This window comes from Petromyzon marinus, chromosome 3 (genome assembly GCF_048934315.1).
Source record: "Petromyzon marinus isolate PM22_M1 ecotype Great Lakes invasive population chromosome 3, UKy_Petmar_22M1.pri1.0, whole genome shotgun sequence".
NCBI classification, from domain to species: domain Eukaryota; kingdom Metazoa; phylum Chordata; class Hyperoartia; order Petromyzontiformes; family Petromyzontidae; genus Petromyzon; species Petromyzon marinus.
In genome coordinates this window covers 3,600,042-3,624,302 of record NC_133669.1, presented here as the reverse complement: position 1 = coordinate 3,624,302, position 24,261 = coordinate 3,600,042, and the positions used below count along the sequence as shown (strand labels likewise).

Sequence of the window (24,261 nt, the reverse complement as noted above, 5' to 3'; positions counted from 1 at the left end):
ACAGAGAAAACATAATAATTGGACTTGGGACACAGAGATAAGAAGACGCAGGAATAATGGGCGGCAAAAGAGAGAAAAAGGGACTCATGGAGATTTGGAAAGACAAGGAGTCCCAGTCTCCTGGATCCGTGTCTCAGACATTAGCCTTGAGACCACGTCTCCTGGATCTGAATCTCGGACTCGGGTCCCCTCGACTATTCCCGGGGGTGCACCTGCTGGGTGTCCGCTCCCCGGAAGGCCCCCTTGAGGATGTGGACGGCGGGGGAGGGGTCGACGAAGCCACGCACGGAGCCGACCATGAGGGCGAAGAGCACGCGCAGCTCCCGCATGAAGCACAGCCCCACGCGCTCCTGTGAGGAACATGCCGGGGGGGACACGCGGGGGACACGTGAGTACACTTGGGGACACAAGGACACAGCCCCAGGTGCTTCTGTTGGGTATATGCTGAGAGACACGGGGACAAGCAAAGAGACACGTGGTGGTGGGGGGGGGTACACGTGGGAACAAGCGGAGATACACACCTATCGCAGGATACGACAAAAATAATTATTGTTTATGTATTTAAGTGTCTGAGTGTATGTGACAGTGGAGAGCACAGGTGGTACATCTGCCAATCAGTGAGTGTGTTAGTGATTGCGTAATCGAGTGCGGAGACATGCGTTGTCCAAGTGGGGGGTTCTTTATCAGTGTGTAAATGGGAGTGTAGAAGTGCAAGTATGTATGCATGCATGCAAAGAGTGTCTCAGCTATTGTGTAAGCGAGTGAATAAGCAAATGTGCGAGTGTGTACGCGGGTATGCACTCAGTGCACATGAGAGTAAATTATTATGACGCTTGTTAAGCCAGGAAACCCTCAGCGAGTCTCAAGACTCGTTGTGAAGAGGGTCCTACCGAGATTTTTTTTGCAGAAGTGGGGGGTGATGGTGCCGCTGTGTGTAATCCCAATTGAGGAATCTGCAGGCAGATTTTCAGCATTGGGATGTTTGGCCAACAACAAGTTAGTTTGTACGGTTTGATTTGTGCATCGGGAGGGAAATGGGGAACCTGGATAAAACCCATGCAGGACGGGGGGGGGACGACACAATGTAAACTCCACAAAAAAAGGCACCGCAGTCAGGAATCGAACCCAAGTTCGTTTATCCGTGAGGGGAGCCTTACCGCTGTGTCACCCTTGCACCCGTTTGCAGCGAATGTGTGCGTGCGTGTGTGCGAGCGTGAGACTTGCATTTTCCGACTGCGGGTTCTGGAGCCGAGAGTCTGGGAGGGTGAATCCGAGGATGAGGCGGCGGAACCCAGGCAGGTGGAACAGAGACTGGGGGACACGGGGACATCAGCGTCGCGGGTTCAGTGTGCCAACCGCTACGCCGCGGCAGCGTTACAACTTTACTATTTGTCATGGCACAGCACATGAACACAAATAACAAAGATCCCTCACGTAGCCTTTAACAAACTGTTGGGGCAAGAGCTGTTAGCCTACAAAAGCCGGTAACGGCACATGAGGGGGTGGGTGGCCAACAGCATGCCTGGTCCGCCTCTGCTGATAATGTTTCACACACCGCATCAGGTCCTCGTTTAATGTCGCGTCAAGCTCGGGAAGGCCGAGGACCGCTTCATATATTTGCAGCTGTTATTAATTGCGAGCGGAATTCTAGCTCGCGATACCGGTTCGTAACGCGGTGCAGTGCTAACCGCTGCACCACGGCTCTGCACGTGAACACACGGCGTGCACGAGCTCACCTGCACGACGGCGCTGAACCAGCAGGTGTTGCCCACGTTCTTGAGCCCAACGGGGGCCCCCGGCGCCCGCACGGCCGACACGGCCACCTCCCCCTCCGCCGCGCCGCCGCCGCTGGCACCATCGCCCTCTCGCGGGCACGAGCAAGCGCACGGGGAGTCGCGCTTGCGCTTCACTCCTCCGGGGCCCGATGCCTCCGCCAGGCTCTCCTCCAGCACCCTGCGCCCACCGCCGCCGCAACAGCGCCACCATTGGTCAACGGGTCACGGTGCCGCAACGATCTCCACCATCACCGCGAAGTCGGGTACAATTGTGGGAGGTGTCATCCGAGCGCCCAGGACGTTCCCATCGTCCATGTTGTCATGGACCGGAAGAAATGAGTTCGCGGCACCCAGGACGCGTAGGTCCCGTTTCGCCTCCCGTTAGCACGCGCGTGGCTGCGTACGGTGCGCAGGAAGTTCAAGTTCGAAGTTCAACAAGTGCACGCTTGCCTGTGCAAGCGCTGCACACGGTGCTCGTGGGATCAATGGAGCACGCGAGGGCGCGGAACGGAAGCACGCGTTGTTACGTCCGGGTTGGAGGATCAGCCTCATGGCCCACAGGAGGCCGTATTTTGCCACTGCTGTTAAAATGGCGCCAGCGTCTCTCCCCCTGCAAAATATGGTGGCACGGTGCTCGTTGCCATTGGTTTGTTTTTTCCTCCTCAAGCCGGCGGTGTAAATTCAAAATGCCCCCTAGGCAGGATGAATGTGGTGAAAGGTGCCGCACCGGCTGATGTCCTGCTCCTCGGTGGTGAGGTCGGCCCTGACGGCGCGCTCGCTCGTCTCCTGCAGGCTCAGGGCGATGGCGCGCTGCAGGTCATCCTTGTCGTCGCCCGTGAGGTCAATCACGCCTGCTTGCTCGCCCGCACACGCACACACGTCTACACTTATACACACACGCGCACACTTCTATATATGAGACAGTGATCCCCTCTCTAGCCTTAATAGACTTTTGGGGCAAGTGCTATCGGCGAGCACCTATGAAGGCCGGCACAGCACACGACGGGGTGGTGTGCCTAGCATCACAACCAGTCGCCTTTGTCTCCCCAGTGGTGATGCTTGCACATCTCACCAGGTACTCATTCAAGGCTGACACAACATAGGGGAGGGTTGTTGACACATAACCCGGAATACGATGAACTACAATCATTCTCAGCTACTCAAGGCTCAGATGCACACTTACAGACAGCTTACGGCACATGCATCATGGAAAGCAACTCTAGGCCTAATCTGGGCACGTGAGCAGCCTCCCATTGCATCTGTTCCAAATCAAGAACACATTGGTAAAAAGCCATAGAATCCTGCACCATTAACAGAAATTGCAATGGCACACATTATCATAACATTCATGCAATGTTTGTCTAAAGGATACTTGTATTGTGCTGTTTGGCTCATTCTACATGAAGAAGTGTTTTGGCTATGATGGGAAATTGGAGCATTCAAACCCAAGCATGTGGGAGGAAAACACTCAAATGTCCACACAGGCGGGATCAGAAACCCACTTCCTGTACTGCCATCTCCTGCCCATCTCACAGCACCGCCGGTTTGGGCGTTTCATCAATATGCACGACTCACCAGCCTTTGCTTTGAAACAATGCATTATACGAGTGTGCAGTCACGCCTGTAAACACACCTAACCAGATGAAATGCCATACTCACTGCTGTTCTGTGATTGGTTGGGGAGCGAGCGATGCGATTGGCTGGATGAGAGTGCGCAGCCCGCGTTTTGATTGGGCGTCTCCGTGAGCAACGCGACGGCCTGGGACACATCCCCCTGCGCGGCCTGAACACGTACACACACGTACAGTACACATGAACATAAAAAAGATCCGCCCACATAGCCTTCACAGACTATTGGAGCAAGTACGGTTAGCGAGCCCCCCATGAAGGCCAGTACACACACATGCAGACATACACGAGAGCACACATACACACACGTGTACAAGCACGCCCGTACACAAACACACATACACGCCTGTACAAACACACATGCACGCACATACACGTGCCCACACGTACAGAATCACACATGCTTACAATTAAAAGAAAGTACACAAAGCAAAGATTTAGCCACATATGAGTGGCGTGTAGGGGCGAGTGCTGTTTGCGTACACTTATAAAGGCCAGCACACAGGCAACACCACGCCCAGCCACATTTGTCTCCTTCGTGCCGACGTTCATTCAACACTGATTTAAGTGATACAATGGAATGAAGACCGTTTTGCTTCATTGTGTGTTGTTAAAAAGAGACAATTAGGGTACTGTTGTTGATGATGGTGTGGGCGGTAGGATGAAGAGGTGATGGCGATGCTACATGTATGTAGAACTTCTTTCGCACCATATGCCGCCAACCATGCTAATTGGAGATGCGGGGGAACGATGTTGGTGCTGTTGCTGGCGATGTTGTGGGAGGGAGGTAGGAGGAAGAGGCGACGGTAATGCTATTGATGTCGGCGATGGATCACCTGCAGCGCTTGCTGTAAAGCGATGACATCACTGTTGCCCGTGATCTCTCTCAGTTGATTCAGGATGATCTGATTATTCTGCAATACAAATCACACACACGCCACGTCACAAAGACAAAAGATCCCCGGTATAGCTATAACAGACTTTTGTGCGAAGTGCTATTCGCGAGAACCTATTAAGGCTGGTATGGCACGGAGGGGGGTGGGGGTGGCCAGTACCACGCCCACCCGCCCGCCTTCGCTTCCCCGGTGATGACGTTTTGCACACCGCATCAGATCCTCATTTAAGGTCGAGTCGACCTAGGGAAGGCCCAGAACCGCTTCGTATATTCGCCACCTTTATTGACCACTCGGCCCTCGCGGTTCGTAGCACAACGCGTGAACCGCTACGCAACCGGTCTCCACGCTCGCCACGTAAAACGCACACCAACCACAGTACAGCACACCAACCACAGTACAGCACACCACACCACAGTACAGCACACCACACCACACGTGTTACGGGCGGTGGCAAGGCCCAGCAGTAGCGCTTTCTCCACTTGTTGCAGAGGTCCATGGTTCCAATCCTGCAGCCGCCCTAATTAACACTGCAGGTGCAATTGACCGGAACAATACGTGCCGTCCGCTTCAAAGTGGACGTTAAAAAGTTCCTGTGACGTCATTTGCAAGAGTGGGCCTATTGTGTGGTGGCGTCATGGTCCGAATTTGAAATGATTAGCTGCACATTTCTCAATTTTAATTAGACCTAGTAACCATTGATCCTGACTGTGAACACTTGGCAGGACCCTCCTGAAAAGGCCATGAGACTCAGTGTGGCTTTCCTGGGAAAAACAATACTACTAATAATAATTCAAAACAATGGATTCAATCTTGCGTTGAGACTAAACCAGGTTCTCATGAGCAGTGGGTTTACTGCTCTCAGCCTGGTCACCATTGACTGTACAGAAATTTGGTCAGGCCCAGCACCTGAAAGCCTATTTGGCAGATAACCACTGATTAAATAACTTTATCATCATGATGCGAGCAATGGGATAGTACGGAGTGACCAGAAAATAATTAGGCGACGTATAGTATAGAATAATAGACCCACACCTTGGTGATAAGGCTGACAATTTCAACTAGTCTGGTGCTTATTTTACTTCGCAAATACTGCCAGAACACATTCGTTGGGAAGGTCTTGTGGTTGAAAGACGTAAATATTTTACAGCACAAAGAGAGACGATTGTCTGTTATTAAAGTACAGTACCACGTTGGTGGGCCTAAAGACACCGGGAAGGACAGAGGCACAGGGGGGTGGGGAGCTCCAGACAGTGGGGCTGGCAGAGGAGAAGAAGCGATCGCTCCATTGAGCACATGTTGACTGGGGCCTTCGTGGCTGGAGCAGAGGGCACGGGGAGGGGAGCAGAGTGAGATGGGACGAAAGAAACAGGCGGGAGCTATTAATTCACGGGCGACCCTCAACTCACTCAGAAATGGAAACCAAACACCAAAAGGAAACTTAACAGGACAGCTGTTCAAGCCGGCGTAGAACGCATCTCTCCTAAAACCCATACAAATATCGATAGAGTGCCTCAATGTGGTCATTTCAGTCTGGGTGTTCCCACTGAAGCTTAGGATTAATACTCAGCTTAGGCAACTCATGGTAACTGCCAGTTCTCATATTTTTGTTGTATTTTTTCACGATGTTATTCCCAGCGCGCTCTCGGCGTTATGTCACGAGACACAGAAACCATTTGGAAACCTCACGGTAGTGCAATACCATGTGCCCAAGAATGGCTGCACAAGAGATCTTCAAAGAACCGCAAGAGATCTTCACAGAATCACAGTTACCTCTCTATTAACCATGAGCGGATTATCCGGATTGCAGATTAACTGCGCTGGAAATTATACATTTTACATATTTTGAGTGCGCTGGTTCGATTACTAGCTGCTCCTAGTGATCAAATTTCACGTATAATAATAAAAAAATCGCGAGTATCATTTTTGTGCGGCCATTGGTGGCCGGATTTAAACCAACTTGCTAAACTTGAGAACTGTGTGTTACACCATGAGCGTTTAAAACCTGAATTAGAACCTAGGCTGTTAGTGATGCCGGTTTAGCGCGATATCCTACGAGCCACCAAGTACCCCAACCAACGGATCTGAAATATGTTTCCAGTGAAGGTTTCTTTGTTTTTAAACTATAATTATTACTGAAGCGGTTGTGTTCCAGTAAGTACAGGCACACACCGCCATGCTTGTCAGCAGTGTAAAATTACATATTATTAGCAGACGCAATTGTTCACAACTTAAAAAGTTCATGTGGATATTTTAAACAGGGTTTTCATTTTTAAGCTGCCAGTGGGAGCAAATCACATCCACAAAATGTCTATAAGTGCTTGTGTAAGAGAGGATTTTGTTTAAGATAGAAATACGATAAAATATATCAGGAGAAGCCCTCTAATGTCACTGGACATATTTAGGCGTCATTAGCTGCCTTTGGTTCTTCATAGAGGATGTATTTATAGCTAGGCGGCCCTGAGCTGCAGACTCTATATAGCATATACATGACGGTGACGGTAGTAATAGCTCCTTGCAGCAAAAAAAAAGCCAAAATGTTAGAGACTATTACAATCAAGCGAACAAAAATCCACATTCAAATAAATGTTCTCTACCCATCTCCCCTGGTCTCTTACTCTCTGCTCGTCTCTATTCTTGCCCTACCTCTTCATCCCCTTTCCTCTCCACCATCCCACATTCTCCATCAGGGCTGTATAAAGTTATTGTGTACTGTGTATATATGTATAAAAAGTTTGTTAACTTTTAAATACCATTACTAATTTTTGCAGAGGCTCTCTTCATGAAAAGAACAAGATTGGTTTTAGCTCAGAGGCCTGGGTAAGGGAGGCACCCCAGGTCCTTGCAAATAATCGTTCGTGGGCCTATCCTACACAGCCACCAGGTGGCTGTGCTCCATGCAAGCACTCAAATGAGAGAGAGGTTATCAAATGAAGCCCCTCTGGGATGAACTCAATTGTATGAATGGGTAAAATGTTTAAAGTGTACAATTGTAGGCCAGCCATGCGTGATTGGTAGGGGTGATTCGTCGATTTATAAAATCGACTTTAAAAGTTCACGATGCTTGCATCGAATCCCGTGTGTAAGAATCAATGTTCTTGATTCGTATAAATGTTGAACGTAATGGGTTCAAGTGACCCCCCGCAGTCGCTAGACGCTGCTACACTTAGCGCGGTGTTAAAAAGAGAATTGATCGTCAAATTGAATGATGACCCTGAATTCCATGAATTGCGTCAATTCATCAAACTGCGGGACAGGTGAATCATTAAAACGCCTAGCGACAGGACTGAGACCACCAAACACAGTCCACACGAGAGCTGGGTTATTCTTATTACCAGGCAAGAGTCCAGGAATCGAACTCAGGGCATCAGCAGCGCGGACCCAGGGCTCTAACCCGGCAATTACGAAGCAGCTGAGACATCCTGCTGCTTCTGTGATCGCTGTATAAATATAGCACCGTTATCACGGGAGACACACACTCAAAAACACCCACATTCATTATATACACTCAACTCCTGCATTCACTCCAACCCACACACGACATACACGAATTAACACTTGTGTACATTTAACATCGGGATTCTCCATTAACATTTATTAACTCTGGGGGCAAAAGATACAAGCAATTATACAGGGCGGTGTTTGCGGCCAACAAACGCACACTGCCTCTTATGTATCCTCAGTAAAGATGTTCACTGACCACACTACATACTCACTGAATGCTGAATTGATTCAGGAGAGGTCCAGGACAGCTTCATTCATATGCCACTTTCCACTCATGTTGTTTATTGTCAGGTATTGAACCCAGGTCTCTGAGATTATAGCTTAGAGTGCCAACCACTACAAAGCCACTCGCCACACGCACAGACTCATAAACTCAGAATCGCTCTCACTTAATGACCAAACACACACATATTGGATAAGCATGTGCAGTCACGTATCTATATCGCTCGTAGACTCTACACACACAATCTGTAGTCTAACACACATATAACCACATGCATACTCACACAGCAAACAGACAAAGGTCTCCCCTACAGCCTTCAACAGAATTGTGGGGCAAGTGCTGTTAGGGAGCACCTATCAAGGCCAACACAGCACACGAGGGGGCGAGTGGCCAACACTACGCCTGGCCGTCTCTGTTTCCCCAAGTGTTGATGTTTTTACACTGCACCAGGTACTCATTTACGGCTGAGTCGACCTAGGGGAGGCCCAGGATCAGTTCAAATATTCAGCACTGATGTTGGCCATGAAAGGGGATAGAACGCATGTCGCTGGGTTGGTGGCTCAGCACGCCAACCCACTGTGCCACCGCTCCCCCACAACACACATACATATCAGTTGGACAAGCATGTACCATCACGTGTGTAAAGATACTCAGTCACACAATCTGCACACTCACACACAATCACACAGATATATACACACACACACATGCTTATTCACGCACATACATACACACACATGCAAACGGACACTCACACACACATTCCAAACTCATGCACACTTGTCACAGTGCTAATAATAGTGCGGGGCTGTAAGTGACCCCGCACACCCGCACGTCACTCATCAGGGCCACACGTGTAGCTCAGAGAGAGGACAGAAAACAAGTGGTGAAGGAGACAGAGGGTGCAAGGTAAAGATTGGGATACTAAGGAGAGAAGGGAAGCACGACATAGGAGTGGAGAGAGAGATGGAAAGACAGAGAAAGAGGGGAGGACAGGGAATGGGCAATTGGGTGAAACAAGAATTGGGATGGAGAGGGAGACACAGGGAACGATAGTGGTAGAGAAATAGATATGAAGTGGAGACTGATAGCGGGAGACTGGGATTGAGAGCAAGACAGGGTGAGTGAGGAGAAAGCAGATTAAATCAGACAACCAACAACATAAAGACAAGCACAACTCAAAATCCAAACATAAAATAAGGAATTCCCTTACCTTCCAATTACAAACTACATATAATCCCAACTGTAAAACCAAACTCAAATGTGAGAGGCCACTGATTGTCTTAAGGATGGCTCATAATGGCCATGTCTGGGCACAAAGCCAGCTACACTGAGATCTGCTCTGAATACTTGGGCTCCCATCCAGGACGGAGCCAGGTTGTTGTGAGCAGTAAGTGTAATGGTCTGAGTGCAGTCACTGATGACTGCACAAAAGAGACCATCCTATAAATTTGATTTGACACTTAATTTGGTTGAGCCTAGCTCTGAACATCTCCTGCAGTGGATAGCAATGGGGTAAACCACTCAATCGTCTGCACCATTCTGGAGACTCCGAGATAGGGCAGTGAAGGATAATGAGGCCTTTTGGGTCATACTATATTGAGGCATGCGTTTGTCGATTACATTTTAAGAACTACCTAAATCTAAGATTTTCAGCTGACAATTTGCAAATCTTAAATTTCAGTGAAATATTTCACCATTTTTGTGTTTAAATACCAGATACGAAAGAATTAATCAGTTGAATTATATCATAATTTCCTTCTAACCGGGATCTCATACGGTACTCGGCAAAGTTTCATGAAGATATTTTTTCGGGATGAATGCGTCAGTTAATCGCTAAATTATGTGCCCAATCCAGTGTGGACATCGCGAACTCGTGTGGTGGTGACGCGTTCAAATGCAGACTCACGTGTGCTCATTAAAAGGTTTGTGAACGTGGCATTATTCCTCAAACTCCAGACATGTTGATGCAAGGGGTGCTTGCCTAAGAGCCTACATGTTACACACATTACTCACTCATGATATGCATACACAGAAGCACTAAATACACAACACACGCACATGACCCACATTTATGCGGATAACTCATCTCGCTGCAAGGCTGCATGACAAGTGAATTTTAGAGAGCACTTGTTCAGGCATGCATTCAGCAGGTCAGACCACCTTTGCGGTGTAAGTGTTGTTGATGTAAACACACCACAAGAGGCTCTCATTGAAGGCTGGGCCTACCTAAGCGAGGCTCAGACCAGGTTCAGATTCAAATTAAAACTGGGTGCTGCGTGTGGCCCAATGCTTGCAACCCAAGCATTGATCTACGTACATGCATTTACATATGGTAACGCCTCAATTACATAAATATAGAAACTACAATTACGTAAATAGACATCTATATGAAATATCCATATAGTATGGAATCTGTATGAAGTATACATACAGATGTCCACACAAACGACTACAAGTTTATCGACATGTATACACATTTTTTTCAGATACGTATTTACAATATATAGTACAGTATCTACAAATGTAGACATTTACCTTACAGTCGGATTCCACCTATTGAACCTTTCATGTGCTCTAAAGGGCCAGTGCTCAAACCGTCGATTATTTTATACTTTTACGGCAGTGTTATTGACGAACGTGTTGAAGTTTTATTTTGTTAGCCTTTTTCCATCGGAAGCGTACGTGTTTCCACACTCGAATATATGCACACAAACAACATGAACATTACATATACTCGTGGACTCCCATTCTCACATATCAACAGTCACAAATAATTTACTTGCAGATGAATACACGTCCAAAGGAATAGACTCGCACAAACGTACACATTCACGGACTCGCCAGCAACCACTCACTTGCACATAACCACTCTTTGCCACCCACACGCCAGAATGCGTGCTCATTGTCACACACGCATTACCATAAATCCACACACTTGCGATACACATACATCCACAAACCCACATCATCATACACGCCTGTGACCCATATACTCACACACTCGTATCTCTCACCCAATCGCCTGTTCAACTCACTCTCCCACCGATCACACCAACTCGCACGCCAAACACACTCACTCAACTACGCACTTACAAAACACAAACGTACACATTCACTCATACGCACGTACACACACACACAACCGTACTCGGCCACTTAAACCCGCGCTCGTAAATGTATACAATGTACTTACACCCTCACTGGAACAACACACACACACCCTAACTCATACACGCATGCACGCTCGCACACGTAAACACACGCACACGCTCGCTCGCCTCCACCCCGCGTCAGTGATCTCCACCCTCACAAACTTCACCAGCACCTCTTCAACCAAATTGCCCCTCTTCGCCGCTTCTGTTGCTGCTGCTGCTGCGCAGGGTTTGTCAACACAAACACCTGCAAAGCGACCCAAAGCTGTACAACACCAACAACTTCCGACAGCAGCAGCAACAACAAGCGACGGCTATCCGATGTCGCGGGGCCCGTCGTAAAGGCGACCTCGACTAGTTTCCTCTGCGGGAATCCCCCCCGCCATCCAGGCCGGCTGCGTGCACTAGGCCGCACCGTTGGCACCCCGCAGAAAGTCTACTCCACGGCGGCCCACGAGACGCGCACGCGCGCGTCCGAGTCGGCACCGCGCGGGGAGAGAGGTCCCGCGTCGGGGCTCGAGGAGTGAGGGGGGGAGGCAAAGCCGCGCTCACCCTGGAAGGGATCCCCGCCGTCTCCCTGTGCTCCACAGTCATGACCGTCCACTGCGACCTGTCCGCCATGCGACGGGGGGGGGGGCAGGGGGTGGGGGCGGTGAAGACGGCGTGACGTCAGCGCGTAAGGCGCGTGACGCAGCCACGTCGCAAGGCGCGTGACGCAGCCACGTCGCAAGGCGCGTGACGCAGCCACGTCGCACGGCGTGACGCAGCCACGTCTGAAGGTGAATTGTGGTGATGTCACGCGCGTGCCGTGTGATCGCCGGGCGCGTCACGTCGAGGACGGCGTGACGTCAGAAAGCGCACACGCGCAACAACGACGTGACGTCAACGCAAAGTCGTGGAAAACGGTGACAGGATAATAACACAAACAAACCCTCAGCACGTGCGTCAATGGTAGTGGCTTCAAATGTAAATACAGCGACGTTTCGGGGAAACGAGCCGTTGCTCGAAACGTTGTCTGTCTTTATTAAAGACCAATTCAGACCTTAGGGGCCATCCATTTAGTACGTACGCATGGAGGGGGTAACCCAAATGCGTACGCTAGCGTATGGGGGGGGTCGACTTACAATGTGCAGACGCATAGAAAACGGGGAGGGAGAAACCTCGATAATAACATTGTGTGCACAAAAAAATGTGTTTCTGTGTAGTAAGTGTTATTTCCTAATTGCTTATGCCTCGAAAGTACAGAAAATGGCTATTATTATTATTCCCCACAAACTTTGCTTTTGTGAACAGACTTCACACGTAGAATTTAGTGACCAGGACAGTGATATTTTGAAATGTACCCATTTTCAGTGAGAAAACGCGGTGTGCATTTGTGGCTTTCGTTCACAACAAAGTCCCGGTCGCAAAAGCGAAGTTTGCGGGGAACAATAATAGACATTTCCTATACTCTTTAGGCATAAGCAATTAAAAAAGAACGCTTTTAGTACCCGTGAACAAAAAAATTGCGTTACATCGTGTCATTTGTCTACATCGGCCTTCAAATGAGTTATAGATATTCCGGCGGTGGACTATCTGTTTGCTTAAACGCGTTCATATTATTAAATATTAATCATTGATCGTTTCTGCGTGGATTAAACATCGGCCGTTCTATAGGATTCGGGGAGAGGGGGGAGGTGGGGTCAAGTTTTGACAGATTTTTGCGTACCTACTAAATGGAAAAATGGTTTCAAATTAAGCAATCATTGGAAAGATGTTCTAAATCAAACCAAACATTAAACTAATTTTCAATGGTACAGTATCTTTTTTCAAGTAGTGGTATCCCAAACTTTCACAGCAGCTTATTTCCCTTCACACCAACATTATGTAAACTCCCCCCACCCCCACCGTGCCGGTCCAGTACATCATTGTTATGCTAATTCCTTTGTCAAGGCGTTTTTTATTTGCTCCCACACAGCTTAAAGGACGCGACCTGGGCTTGGCTGTCTTCACTCCAACGCTGTCCTCTGGACAGTCCGGTCCCTTCACCTGATGAAGGCCACTTGTGTTGTGGCCAAAACGTCGTGAATTTTTGTTATTTTATTTTTACCTACGTGACTTTACCGATTAGAACCAAAGAGTATTGATATACAACACTTTGGTTTTCAAGGCACAGAAAGGGTGTCCCTAGTGTAATGAAAGAGGGCTTATAGTAACTTCTGGAACTCCCGTTTTCCGGCGTCGGTCTTGTCCAGGGTGATGCACTGCTCACTGTGAGAGAACTCGCAATAGGGATTTCCTCATCTCGTAACATGACACCAGTGGCACGTAATTGGGGGAACTCAAAAAGGATATTAAAACAATGATGCCTATATCCTTAATATACATACATACAATCGTACACATATGTACCCTCACGCAATCAACCAAAAATAATAAAAAAAATGAACCACATTGTTTTACCACTCGAAATAATTTCTCCATTTGTATAAAAATACTTTATTTAGTTTTCTTAAGTACAGTATGCTTTTACGTTAAAAATTGCTACAAGCAGCTACAAAAGGTTACAATAGGGGGTGCTGCACGCACATGGGCCCAGATTACGTGGGGGTCTCCCTCTGGGTTCACACTGGGATTTTGTAAAGGCAGGACAGGCACCATCGCCTTACTTCTATAAGCTTATTGACAGAGGCATTGTGAGACCACTTTCCCAGTACTGAACCTAAAGAGGCCGTCCTGGGAAATCAGTTTCAATGCCTCTAGAATTACCTCCAGGGACCGGATTTTAGGTTCGGCGTTTCAACACTTGTTTCCAATTGACTTGTTTGAACATTGTGACGAGTTCAGTGTATTTAGCATCCAAAGTCTCACCTTGCGAATGCTAGGGTTTCAAGATCGGCATTGTGGGTTATACAACTCAAGACGATGACCCTAAAATCAGGTCTCCTGCAATAGTGTTGAGAAAATGATTACGACTGTCAATGCCGCATCAGGCAAAAACGTGAAGCTTATCGATAAAATGAAGTGGAGAGCCACGATTAATTTTTATCACTTAATTTCCATGACCTCAATTTAAGTTTAAATCCAATTTAATTTTGAAACCAGGTGATTAGCTCTTTTGCAAAATCTGGGTAACTAGTTTTGTATCTTCTTTCGTTCTTTCGGTAAAGTCACGTAGAATGAGAATAAAATAATAAATTGATCAAATAAAATAACAATAGTCTCACGACGTTTCGGCCACAACACAAGCGGCCTTCATCAGGTGAAGGGACGAGACTGTCGTGAGAATATTATTGTGTTATTTTATTTTATCAATTTATTATTTTATTCTCATTCTACGTGACTTTACCGAAAGAACCAAAGAAGATGAATCCTTGCAGTCACGAAAGCTTTAAATCGAAATTTAACTAGTTTTGTAGTTTAAATTTAAACCTTTTTTCTATCTTGATACTTAATTGCACCCGACATCTCAAACGAAATGTCAATGTGCTTCTCAAGTCTCGTGCCTGTCACGGCATCACCACCACCCAGTCCATATCAACACTCACAAAATGCTTGTATTTCAATACAGTATATATAAAAGCAACCCTATGTAGCCTCACAGACTACTGGGGTAAGTGCTGTTAGCGAGCACATATTAAGGCCGGCATGGCACACATGAGTGTGTCGGAGCCAGCGGCATGCAAACCCAGCATACTTCGTCTTGACGTTGACTGCACGATCAGGTACTCGTATTAGGCCGATTTGACCTAACAGAGGCCGAGGCTGGATTCCATTATCAATATTCCATGCAACTTGTGCATCATGGCCAGGAATCAAACTTAAGGTAGCTAGAATATTAGTACCACATCACTGCGCTCAACAATGTCGATACATGCATGCATATATTTTTTGTTTAAAAATCCAAACATTTTTTTGCCATCTATTTGTTTAAAAAGTCACATTAGCATTTGTATTTTTCACGACTGAATGCAAAAAAAATCATGAATATAGTGCAATGTACTTCATGCCAACAGGTACAACAGCGGCTGTCCCCCACCTCAACAAGAAGGAACGATCTTCAAAATGTGCTTCTTTTTACCGTGGACTTATAAAACAATTTACACAGATTTGCACAGGGATGTTACAAAACACGCTGCATCTGTTTTTCCCATAGCGGTGACTACTTTCAAAAGCAATCGCTGTCTGATATGAATTCACAGTTAAACCTCTGTGAGTGTGGAGGAGACAAGATTAAGTCATATTAATGGGATTTTTTTTTATCCAATTGACCGCTGGAATCAATGCACATTGTACAAAAATAAGGGGCAGCATTAAATATCAAACCAATACGTCAAACCACATTGATTCCAGGCTTAGGAACGTGTCTCAGTTGTAAACTATCAGAAATAAAACTATAGATGCTTAAGAAGCCCAAAAAAGCTTGCTTGCAGTGTGTTTTCATCTTATCAAAATCACATAAATTTTATTTTAAACTTTGTTGGAGTTTTGTCTCATGTATATTCCTGAACTATTTAAAGCAAATTTTGGCATTACTTTTCTTTAATGATTTCCCTTTTTTTGCTCTTTCAAGTTGTGTTTAAACCCATATTCTGTAAAGAGGGTGATAATCATATCAATTTTTTATACATGTTGTGATTTTTGAGGTCACTAGAAGTGTGGGGGCTACATGATAGGCAGCAAAGGGCAGTGTAGGAAAATCGATTATTGTACTGTACTTTACATGCTCCCCACCTTCATCGTGCACTGACCGGCATGGTGAAGTATGGCCAAATAACAACCACGACCCATGAAGGGGTCCTCATCCAGCAATGGATTGACAAAAGGGCTGTACACGTACAGAGGAGATCATCGTGCTGGTGAGAGCGCTGGTTTCACATCACAAAGCAATGTTTTCTATCACAAAGCCTACAAAAGGCCAACCAGGATAAATTTGAGTGGCCAACCTTTGAGGATTTCACTACATATTCTGTATAAACGAGTCAATTCTTGCCTTCAATTTAATTATGAATTTTTTCTAGTGCGAGTAAACTAACACATTAAATTACACTACATATATACCAATGTTGCATTTTTTATGTTGACTCCACATGTGCGTGCACTGGCTCTTTCCTCTCATCCAGACCTCTGTCACACACTTTGTACAATATGTACCTAGCTGTGGCTCACTGATGGGTGCCACCATCACAAACCAAGTCTCACGTGCCATAACTGCCAATGGAAGATGTTTGCCTTGTAGGCCTATAGGCTGCAATGTTATCATCTCTTACAACTGGGTGGTTTTATTCAGACACACATAGAAAAAGTCCATTGCCGAAACACCAAATACTACCTCGTGGTAGTTTTGCCAGGTGTCTCTTGTTTGATATCAGCAACATGTATCTAGCCGTTTGTGTATCAGTATATACACACACACATTAGTGTGCTATACAATGTACGTGTGTGTGTGTGTACACTATACATTATATTTAGTGTTGAATGTTACAAATGTAATAGGAATATTACAGTGAGAGCGAAAGTATCGGCACAATCACATTAAAGCAATAACATAATATTAATAACACTAATAATAATAAACTTGCATTATGGTAATATTAAAACGATTGATAAAATAAAGCAAATGGTCAAATGAGCATCAGAAACACCTTTTCAGTCGAAATTGTCTGGATGGCTCAGGGTGGTCATTATGGCCATGTAATAACGCTGGGGTTACACTAAGGTCCCATTCTTCCATCCAAAGCAGGTGCATAAAGTTGGCTGCAAAATAAACAATGTTTACTGCTGCACCTAATTCAGTGAAGGACAGCTATTGGGGATTAATGTAGTACATACTGTGTATGGGATGAGACACGGTGAACCATCCGATGCAGAGCGTGCAGGAGGACCGTCTTGTGGTGTTAGTAAGAGGTCTTTTGAACAAACATCCAGTGAAGTAATTGCGTCGTAGAGATGAGTTTTGTATTTTTCAATTTCCGATTTAGGATATTTAGGACAATTTAGGGCGTTCCTTTATGATGTTCGGATCATTTATATTTTGATAATATAACATGTCTTCGTATTGACCTCACAACACTTTTTTGTGGAGAAAGCAAGGAAGTGATGTAATATAAGCAACATTTCTTACTGACATTTTTTGATTAATAAGATTAAAAACATCCCTGTTACATTGTATCTTTCAGGGAAGATTTCAAACGTTTTGAAAGTTTGCAAATATTTTTCAGCCTCAGTTTAGTTTCATGTTTACTTTTTAACATTCAATTCGTGACATCTACAGTCAAGACTGCAGTTTTTCATTTGAGATGTTTGTGATCTTCAGCAAAGCAATTTTGACTTGCCAAAATAACTTACAAATCCTCCATGGGAGCAGTACAATTAGCGGGAGATTGAAGATATTATGAATTGCAATACCAAAAGTAAAAAAAATTCAATCAAGTTCAACTCTTCAATATTCAATGAGTGATAAAAGTACCATCCGCACCATATGATGGCAAGTAATCGTGCTTGTTGCGTTTTAAGATACACTACAATTCTCCGTAACAATGTTGAATTTCCACCCCCGTTAAAGAAAAACAAGGGGGGATAGCATTGCTCGATACCTGTGAGAGTAAGGGGATAATTTGACTCTCTTTAAACATTCTAAGATGAGAAGGGGCTGGGTAGAGTTGGCTCCACCGAGACCCTCGGTTCGAATCCAGGCAGCCTCTTGTGATTAAACCAGTTTGTAGCGAGTTGATGGTCTCAGTCCGGTCACCAGACTGCACACAACAAAAGAATCAAATAAAAAAAATCAATTCAGCTAAATTTCAGCTGTTAAAAATATAGGTTTTACTGTCATGTATGGGAAGTGAGCTCCCGAGTGTATAAAGGATACAAGGCCACTTCAAATATTTTTTCTTGAGCAGTCCTGTGGGAATTTTCTTTCGCAGATCACTAAGAGATGGGGAGCACCGCTAAATCAGATTTCCAAATGGATTCTCAACTTCAGTTGGTTAATTTGAGATGCGGTCTTAAATCCAATTGTAAAAAAAGAGTGGCATATCCATAATTTACCAAGTTGTCACGCAAGTTGGGCAGGGCTTTTCCAGAAATAGATTTTTCTACTTAGACCATATTTTGACGTAGAATTCAAGCAAGCCCGAGAAGCGAAATTCTGTTAGAAGAAATTAAGCTGTTGCTCGTATTGCCAGCGAAATTTTAGTTGTCTAAAAACAAGGAAACGGGGAGGGGGGGGGGGAAACTCGAGTGTGTACTAGAATTCCGAAGTTCATACAAACGGGGTGTAAGGCTTCTATCTTGGCCACGCTAAAGCAGTCTTCACTTGCACTCGTTTACAAAGGAAGAACAGAGAACGGTACAAATTCATCTCACTCCTTTTCGTTTTAAAATTATGCCTTAACAATATTATCACCATGTGTATGATGCAGGTTTTTAGCATTACATGAATGCATTAGCTCCGTCCGTCTGTAAAGGGGGGTCCACAATAATTTGTAAAGATGATATTGTGTAAATAAGGGGTTATTATAAAGTTGTGTCGCTATTAAAGACTATATAGACTGGGCAAATGTATCAAAGGATTGGCCAAAGTTGGTAAAGTATTGGCCAAAGTTGTTATTTACACGGTCCTCTAACCGATGCATAACGTCATACGCCACGGCTGATGAAGTTACTCACTGATCATGCCCCCGGGGGCACGAGGCCTCAATTGACCTCAATGTTGGAAAGCATCAGAGTCCACTATGCATATGTATGATTTATCTAACTTTTTTGTGCAGTCTGCAGTGATCAGGCAGACACCACTAAAGAGAACATGACTTAGTCTTGGGTGTGCACCTGGGAGTCCAATGGAGAATATCAGTAGTGTAGCCTCAACGCGCTTGCATGACCATTAGTAAGTTCCGTGAGCCACTCACACCTCGCATCGCTCAGTTTTGGTTAGAGCTGTCTGTTGGCTTGCTTGTGGATGTTTCATAGAATTATTCATTTCACATCGTCTATTTCCTGCTCTTGGTGTCTTAGGAAACGTTCGCTCTTGGACCGTTTCTTGTAAAAGTGGTTGTCGCGTCCGATGGACAAGCCTCTCTTACAAGTCACCAGCTCTTTGATGCTGTAGGAACAACCATGTCTGTGTTCCCTCTTTCGTAAGACACCCTCTATCTCCTCTCTCTCCACAGTATCCTACTTTTCAATTGTTTCTCCTCCCTCACCACTCTTACTTTTCTCCCTTTCTCCCTCATTAAATTGCCATCCACTCTCCACTCTCTTACTGTCCGTCTCTTAAATTCTCTCCACTCCCAAATTCTAATTCGCCAGCTTTCACCCTCTCTTGCACAAATGTGTAGAGATCGTGGATGCCACTATACCCCGTGATTTAGAATCCCCGTGGCTCCAGCTTGCATTTTCTATGAAAATGTAACAAATGTCAAATCCACACACATTTAAATTGATAAAAAAACACTTAGACTTCTGCCCTGGCTTTCTGTCCAAACCTTAACGCCGAAAAGTATATGAAAATCAACATAATTTGTCCAAACAGACAAGAGCCCACTGAGATTATCTCTTGCAAATGAGACATTAATAACTGTAGATACACAGGTATACAAATAATTTTCAGGTAACTTTCAAACTTGCAACTCAGGCTATTCTGACACACAATGGCCTAACTTTGTGCACAAAGTCACACCGTCTTTAACGTCCACTTTACGGAAGACGGCGCACTTTGGTTGACGATTGTAATTCCCCGTGGAAATTACTGGGCCGGCAGCAGGAATTATACTCCTGCCTGACTCCATGCAAAGCGGCCCAGCGGCGAGCGCGCCAAACCGCACAGCAAACTCAGCCATCCGTCTAAAGTCAGTTGCGGTGCAAATTGAAGCCCGCAGAAAACTGCTTGTTTCATAGACAAATGTTCTGAGAATCAAGTCTGTGTAGTTTCTAATGGCCCCGGGGATAGCCGATGGAAGAGGGGGAGGGACGGTGAGGAGGTGACACGGGGTGAAGTCAGTCTCCGGCATTCAGGGCCAGGCCACACTCACTCCGCTGGGACATCCCATTCTCCTCCTCTTCTTCTTCCTCGTCTTCGATGTTTTCCTCATCTTCTTCTTCTTCATCCTCATCCTCCTCCTGGTCGTCTTCCGCGTGGCCGTGGTCGTTGGAAACGCCAGGTTTGCCGTCGTCCGATAAATGCCCCACAATAACCCGGCGCACGGCGAGGGTTGCACTGTCCGAGCTCAGAGTGTTGAGCGGGTCTGAGAGGCAGCCATCTTGAGTGCAAAGGGCACAGGGCGGGGTCACAGGGCAAAGAAGTGGGGGAGTCACAGGGTCAGGGATTATAAATTATACAGCATTACGAGTGAAATGGTCACAAAACTCACAGGCTAAAATCCAGAGGGCATGGCAGTTGGGTGCCAGGGGGAGGCATTGAAAGGTCAGAGAGATTAGAGTTTAACTAAGGTCATGGGGTAATGGGGATAGGAAGCAAGTATTTAGTTAATTAATTATTTAGACAACTATCATATCACTTCCCATCATCACCATTACAAATATTTACAACATCGCCTGCAACCAAAAACATTTCACGAACATAAATTTCCCTCCTTTTCATGTACTGCTCTTTAATACACCTCTCTCCTGCTGTGTCTGTCTCTTAGCTCTTCTTGCGTCTCCAGGATACAGACTGTCACATACAACATCTCCCTTGCCCCAATCCACATTGCTTGGAGAATATTATCCTGCAGCGGCTAAAGTTTAGTTCTCTCAGAAAAAAAACATGACATCAACGAAGTGACACCATATCTATAATATGAAAGTGGGGTCCAGCTAAAACTGCTCATTAAACCAGACCTATACATATCTTAAAAACACCAAAAATCAGTGGCTCCTCAAATGGCCATTGAACATTGCTCATCTCCATTCGCAGCCCTGAGCCACAAGTTAAAATTCCACATTCCTCTAGCTGGAATCTATGAATCCGCAGGACAACTGCTGTTGACATCTCACAAAGTGGTACTAATTTTATTTACCCCAGAACAATATTGGGTTAAGCTGAACCCTGACTGGGATTAAAACTCACAATCCTCTGATCCCAAGCTGTGGCCCACAGAGTAGGAATTACACACGTTGAAACACAGACACGTACAAATATATTGACAAAGATAATTATCTATGTTTAGCCTTGTAAACCCTCGGGACGAGTGGTGTAATCAATCCGAGTAAGGGCAAGATGGCACATCAGGAGTAGAGGCCAGCATGTGCCCATCCACCCTCATACACATATCCTCATGATGAATACATCTGTCCTTCTCCATCCTTCATCAATTCACTCTCTTCTCTCCTATTCTTACTGTCCTGGATTCCACTTCTCGTCCTATCCAGCTCCCTTTCTCCTCCCATTCCTCTGTAAACGTCCTTTCTCCTTCCATCCCTCCGTACATCGCCCGTTCCTCTCCTGCTCCCACCTGCCCAAGCCTCACCGTCCTCATGCTCCGTGCCGTCCCCGTGTGTCCGTGCGTCCCCGTCCCCACCCATGTCCCCGTGTCCGTCACCCGTGTCCCCGTGTTCCCCCGTGTCCCCGGGCGGTGCTCGGGCACCCAGGGAGTCCGGCCAGAAGCGCTGGGAGCTGGGTCGCGGTGCAGCCTTGAGTTTGCGGGCGGCGCGGGGGGAAGGGTCAGGGTTGCTCGCGTCGAGCATTGGCTGCAGGATGCGGCGCCGCGCGTTTATGAACCTGCGGCATAGACGGCCCCATGCATCCACATTAAAGGGATACCCACATGAAAGCGATACCCACATTAAAGGGATACCGACATGAAAGACATACCCACATTAAAGGGATACCCACATTAAAGGGATACCCACATTAAAGCGATAACCACATTAAAGGGATACCCACATTAAAGACATACCCTCATTAACGTGGGTGTGATGACTCTGAAACACCCTTACACAGATTGCATTTCCATTACTCCAGTACTCTAAAGAGTGCTGAACAACACTTGTTCCTGTTGTTGGTCCTGAGCCAGTGATGGAATTCCACAATACTTATGGCAGATTTCTCTCAGGGATTATAAACAGTACTAGGTTTAGGTTTAGGGCTGTGGCTATGTTAGTGATTTGTAGTGGCATGTTCATAGCAAGCATTTTTTGCAATTATCTCACCAGTTATTGACCTGCAGCAGGGTTAGGTTGGTCTGGTTGGCGATTTGTCTCTTCTCATCTTCTGTTGGATATGGGTGCTGCACAAATACACGGGTATACACAAATATATATGGTAAATACAAAGATCCCCCAATAAGCCGTACAGATGGCAGGGGAAAGTGTTGTTGATGAAAACCTTCTCAGACCAGCACAGCAAATAACAGAGGGTGTGGTGAACATAATTTCCCAAGCTGCCCCTGTTCCCCCAGCACTGACGTTCAAAACCATACCAGCTAATATCTATCGACCTAGGGGAAGCCACTTGGGTTTAGATACACATTTCCACTGTTGTTGTGTATGGCCAGCAATCACCTGGATTGATGTGTGGTGTGCTAACCATGACACCGATGGCAAAAAAACTGCTATAAACCTTAATATGGAAGAAAGCCATAGGACTATGGATTGATTGTACTTTTATTATTTCCCTATTTTTTATTGCTACCATACTTTGCCAGGGGAGCCCAGGGATGTTTTATCATACACGTGTCAAACATACCATTTACATTTCCTTTTGTTAATTAATTTTACTGATACATTAACCTAATGTAATATAATTCTGCATACTGCTGCGACTCTCATGGGCCCCATAGCTAAGCTGTGGTGTCATCGCCTCCAACATGATGGCTGTTCTTTGCAGTCTGTAGCTGGGCACAGCTCACTGAAGAATATCGATGTTTTCCATACTCTTAACTGCCTATAATGAATTTTGTCATGGCTTGGTCCACCAAAATTTTGCAGAATTGTCCAACACGTAAAAAATACAATAAATTTATGCTTTAGTTTATGAACCTCACTGAAGCAGCACTAATATAACCAACATACACATATGCAAACCATATCTGGTTGAGTGGCACAGTGTACACCAAAGTCTCCACTATATAGATCAGTCAACTAATATTCTGGGTGTATTTTGATGCCAGCTGATCAACCAATCTCTGCAGCTGCACGGAGACTGTAGCTGATAAATCCTGACTGCAGGCGAATGGGGTGGTGCAAGTGTAAATTTGAGATGGCAAAAGTCACGTGACTCCAATTGGGCAGGCCCATGGCTGTGCTCACCACAATGTGCTGGAAGAGCCAAGAGCGCATGACGGTGGTCGCGTGTTTGGGCAGCACGCCACGTTTGAGACGAGCGCGCTTGTCATCCGGGTCACACGCCGAGATGTCCTAACATACACACACAGAGTTATCAGTACGGTAACGTGCGCGTGCATGCATACAAAGACAAGGATTCTCCGAATGGCTTCTAACAGGCTGTTGGAGCAAGTGCTGTTACCAAGCGATGAGTAAGGCCTACATGGTGACCAAAACGGGTGGTGTATCCAGCACAGGTCTGTACACCTTTGTCTCCCCAGTTCTGATGCTTGTAGTGCAGTGCTCATCACTGTGCCATCAATCCCCATACATATACCCACATGTGCAAGGACAAAAATACAAAGATCCCCTGTATAGCATTTATGGACTGTTGGGGTAAGTAGTTAGCAAGCACCTATTAAAGTTGGCAAGGCACACAAGGGGATGGCGTGGTCAGAACCACTCCCTTTTACAGTCTGTCCCCAGTGCTGATGTTTACATACCACACCAGACCAATTCACCTGGAATGATGCCTGATCTTGTCAAATACCGCAAGCCAAGCTGGTATGAGTCGGCATGATGCTTGGATAGGTGACCATTATGCGTATAACCCAGGTGTAATAGACATTGTGGGCAGTGCAGAGGAGTCCATTGATGTTCCACACTACTCCCACCATCACTAACCCACACTGACTAGCACGGTGAAATATGGTCAAATATCTCTCACAGCTGGCAGGGCGTGGGAAGACCCTTATCCAGCAGTGATTTTACAAAAACTAGCTGTATATGTGCATCCTGAGGGAAGCTGACAACATATTCTGATTCCTATTGCTACTGGT

The 24,261-nt window shown here is 46.0% G+C and overlaps 2 protein-coding genes across 8 annotated transcripts in view; both read right to left on the bottom strand.

Annotated features, from left to right (window-relative positions):
* LOC116951950 (ubiquitin carboxyl-terminal hydrolase 25-like) overlaps positions 1-11,846 on the bottom strand; it is a 30,993-nt gene extending 19,147 nt beyond the window's left edge. The window contains exons 1-7 of one of the 3 annotated variants that reach the window (XM_032970859.2): positions 11,732-11,846; positions 4,241-4,318; positions 3,435-3,558; positions 2,503-2,656; positions 1,737-1,953; positions 1,225-1,311; positions 213-350 (exon numbers count right to left, since the gene is read on the bottom strand). In XM_032970859.2, the coding sequence (XP_032826750.2) occupies positions 213-350; positions 1,225-1,311; positions 1,737-1,953; positions 2,503-2,656; positions 3,435-3,558; positions 4,241-4,318; positions 11,732-11,800 (867 nt within the window). In that variant the 5' untranslated portion in view covers positions 11,801-11,846. The remainder of the gene's footprint in view (positions 1-212; positions 351-1,224; positions 1,312-1,736; positions 1,954-2,502; positions 2,657-3,434; positions 3,559-4,240; positions 4,319-11,731) is intronic. The other 2 variants (XM_032970879.2, XM_032970887.2) reach the window with 2 other exon arrangements.
* Positions 11,847-13,630: 1,784 nt separating this feature from the next.
* Positions 13,631-24,261, bottom strand: part of LOC116951933 (homeobox protein PKNOX2-like) — an 82,511-nt gene continuing 71,880 nt past the window's right edge. For 2 of the 5 annotated variants that reach the window (XM_032970809.2, XM_032970817.2), the window contains exons 9-12: positions 23,408-23,515; positions 22,310-22,386; positions 21,613-21,878; positions 13,631-20,418 (exon numbers count right to left, since the gene is read on the bottom strand). In XM_032970809.2, coding sequence (XP_032826700.2) covers positions 20,156-20,418; positions 21,613-21,878; positions 22,310-22,386; positions 23,408-23,515 — 714 coding nt within the window. In that variant the 3' untranslated portion in view covers positions 13,631-20,155. The remainder of the gene's footprint in view (positions 20,419-21,612; positions 21,879-22,309; positions 22,387-23,407; positions 23,516-24,261) is intronic. The other 3 variants (XM_032970835.2, XM_032970826.2, XM_032970845.2) reach the window with 3 other exon arrangements.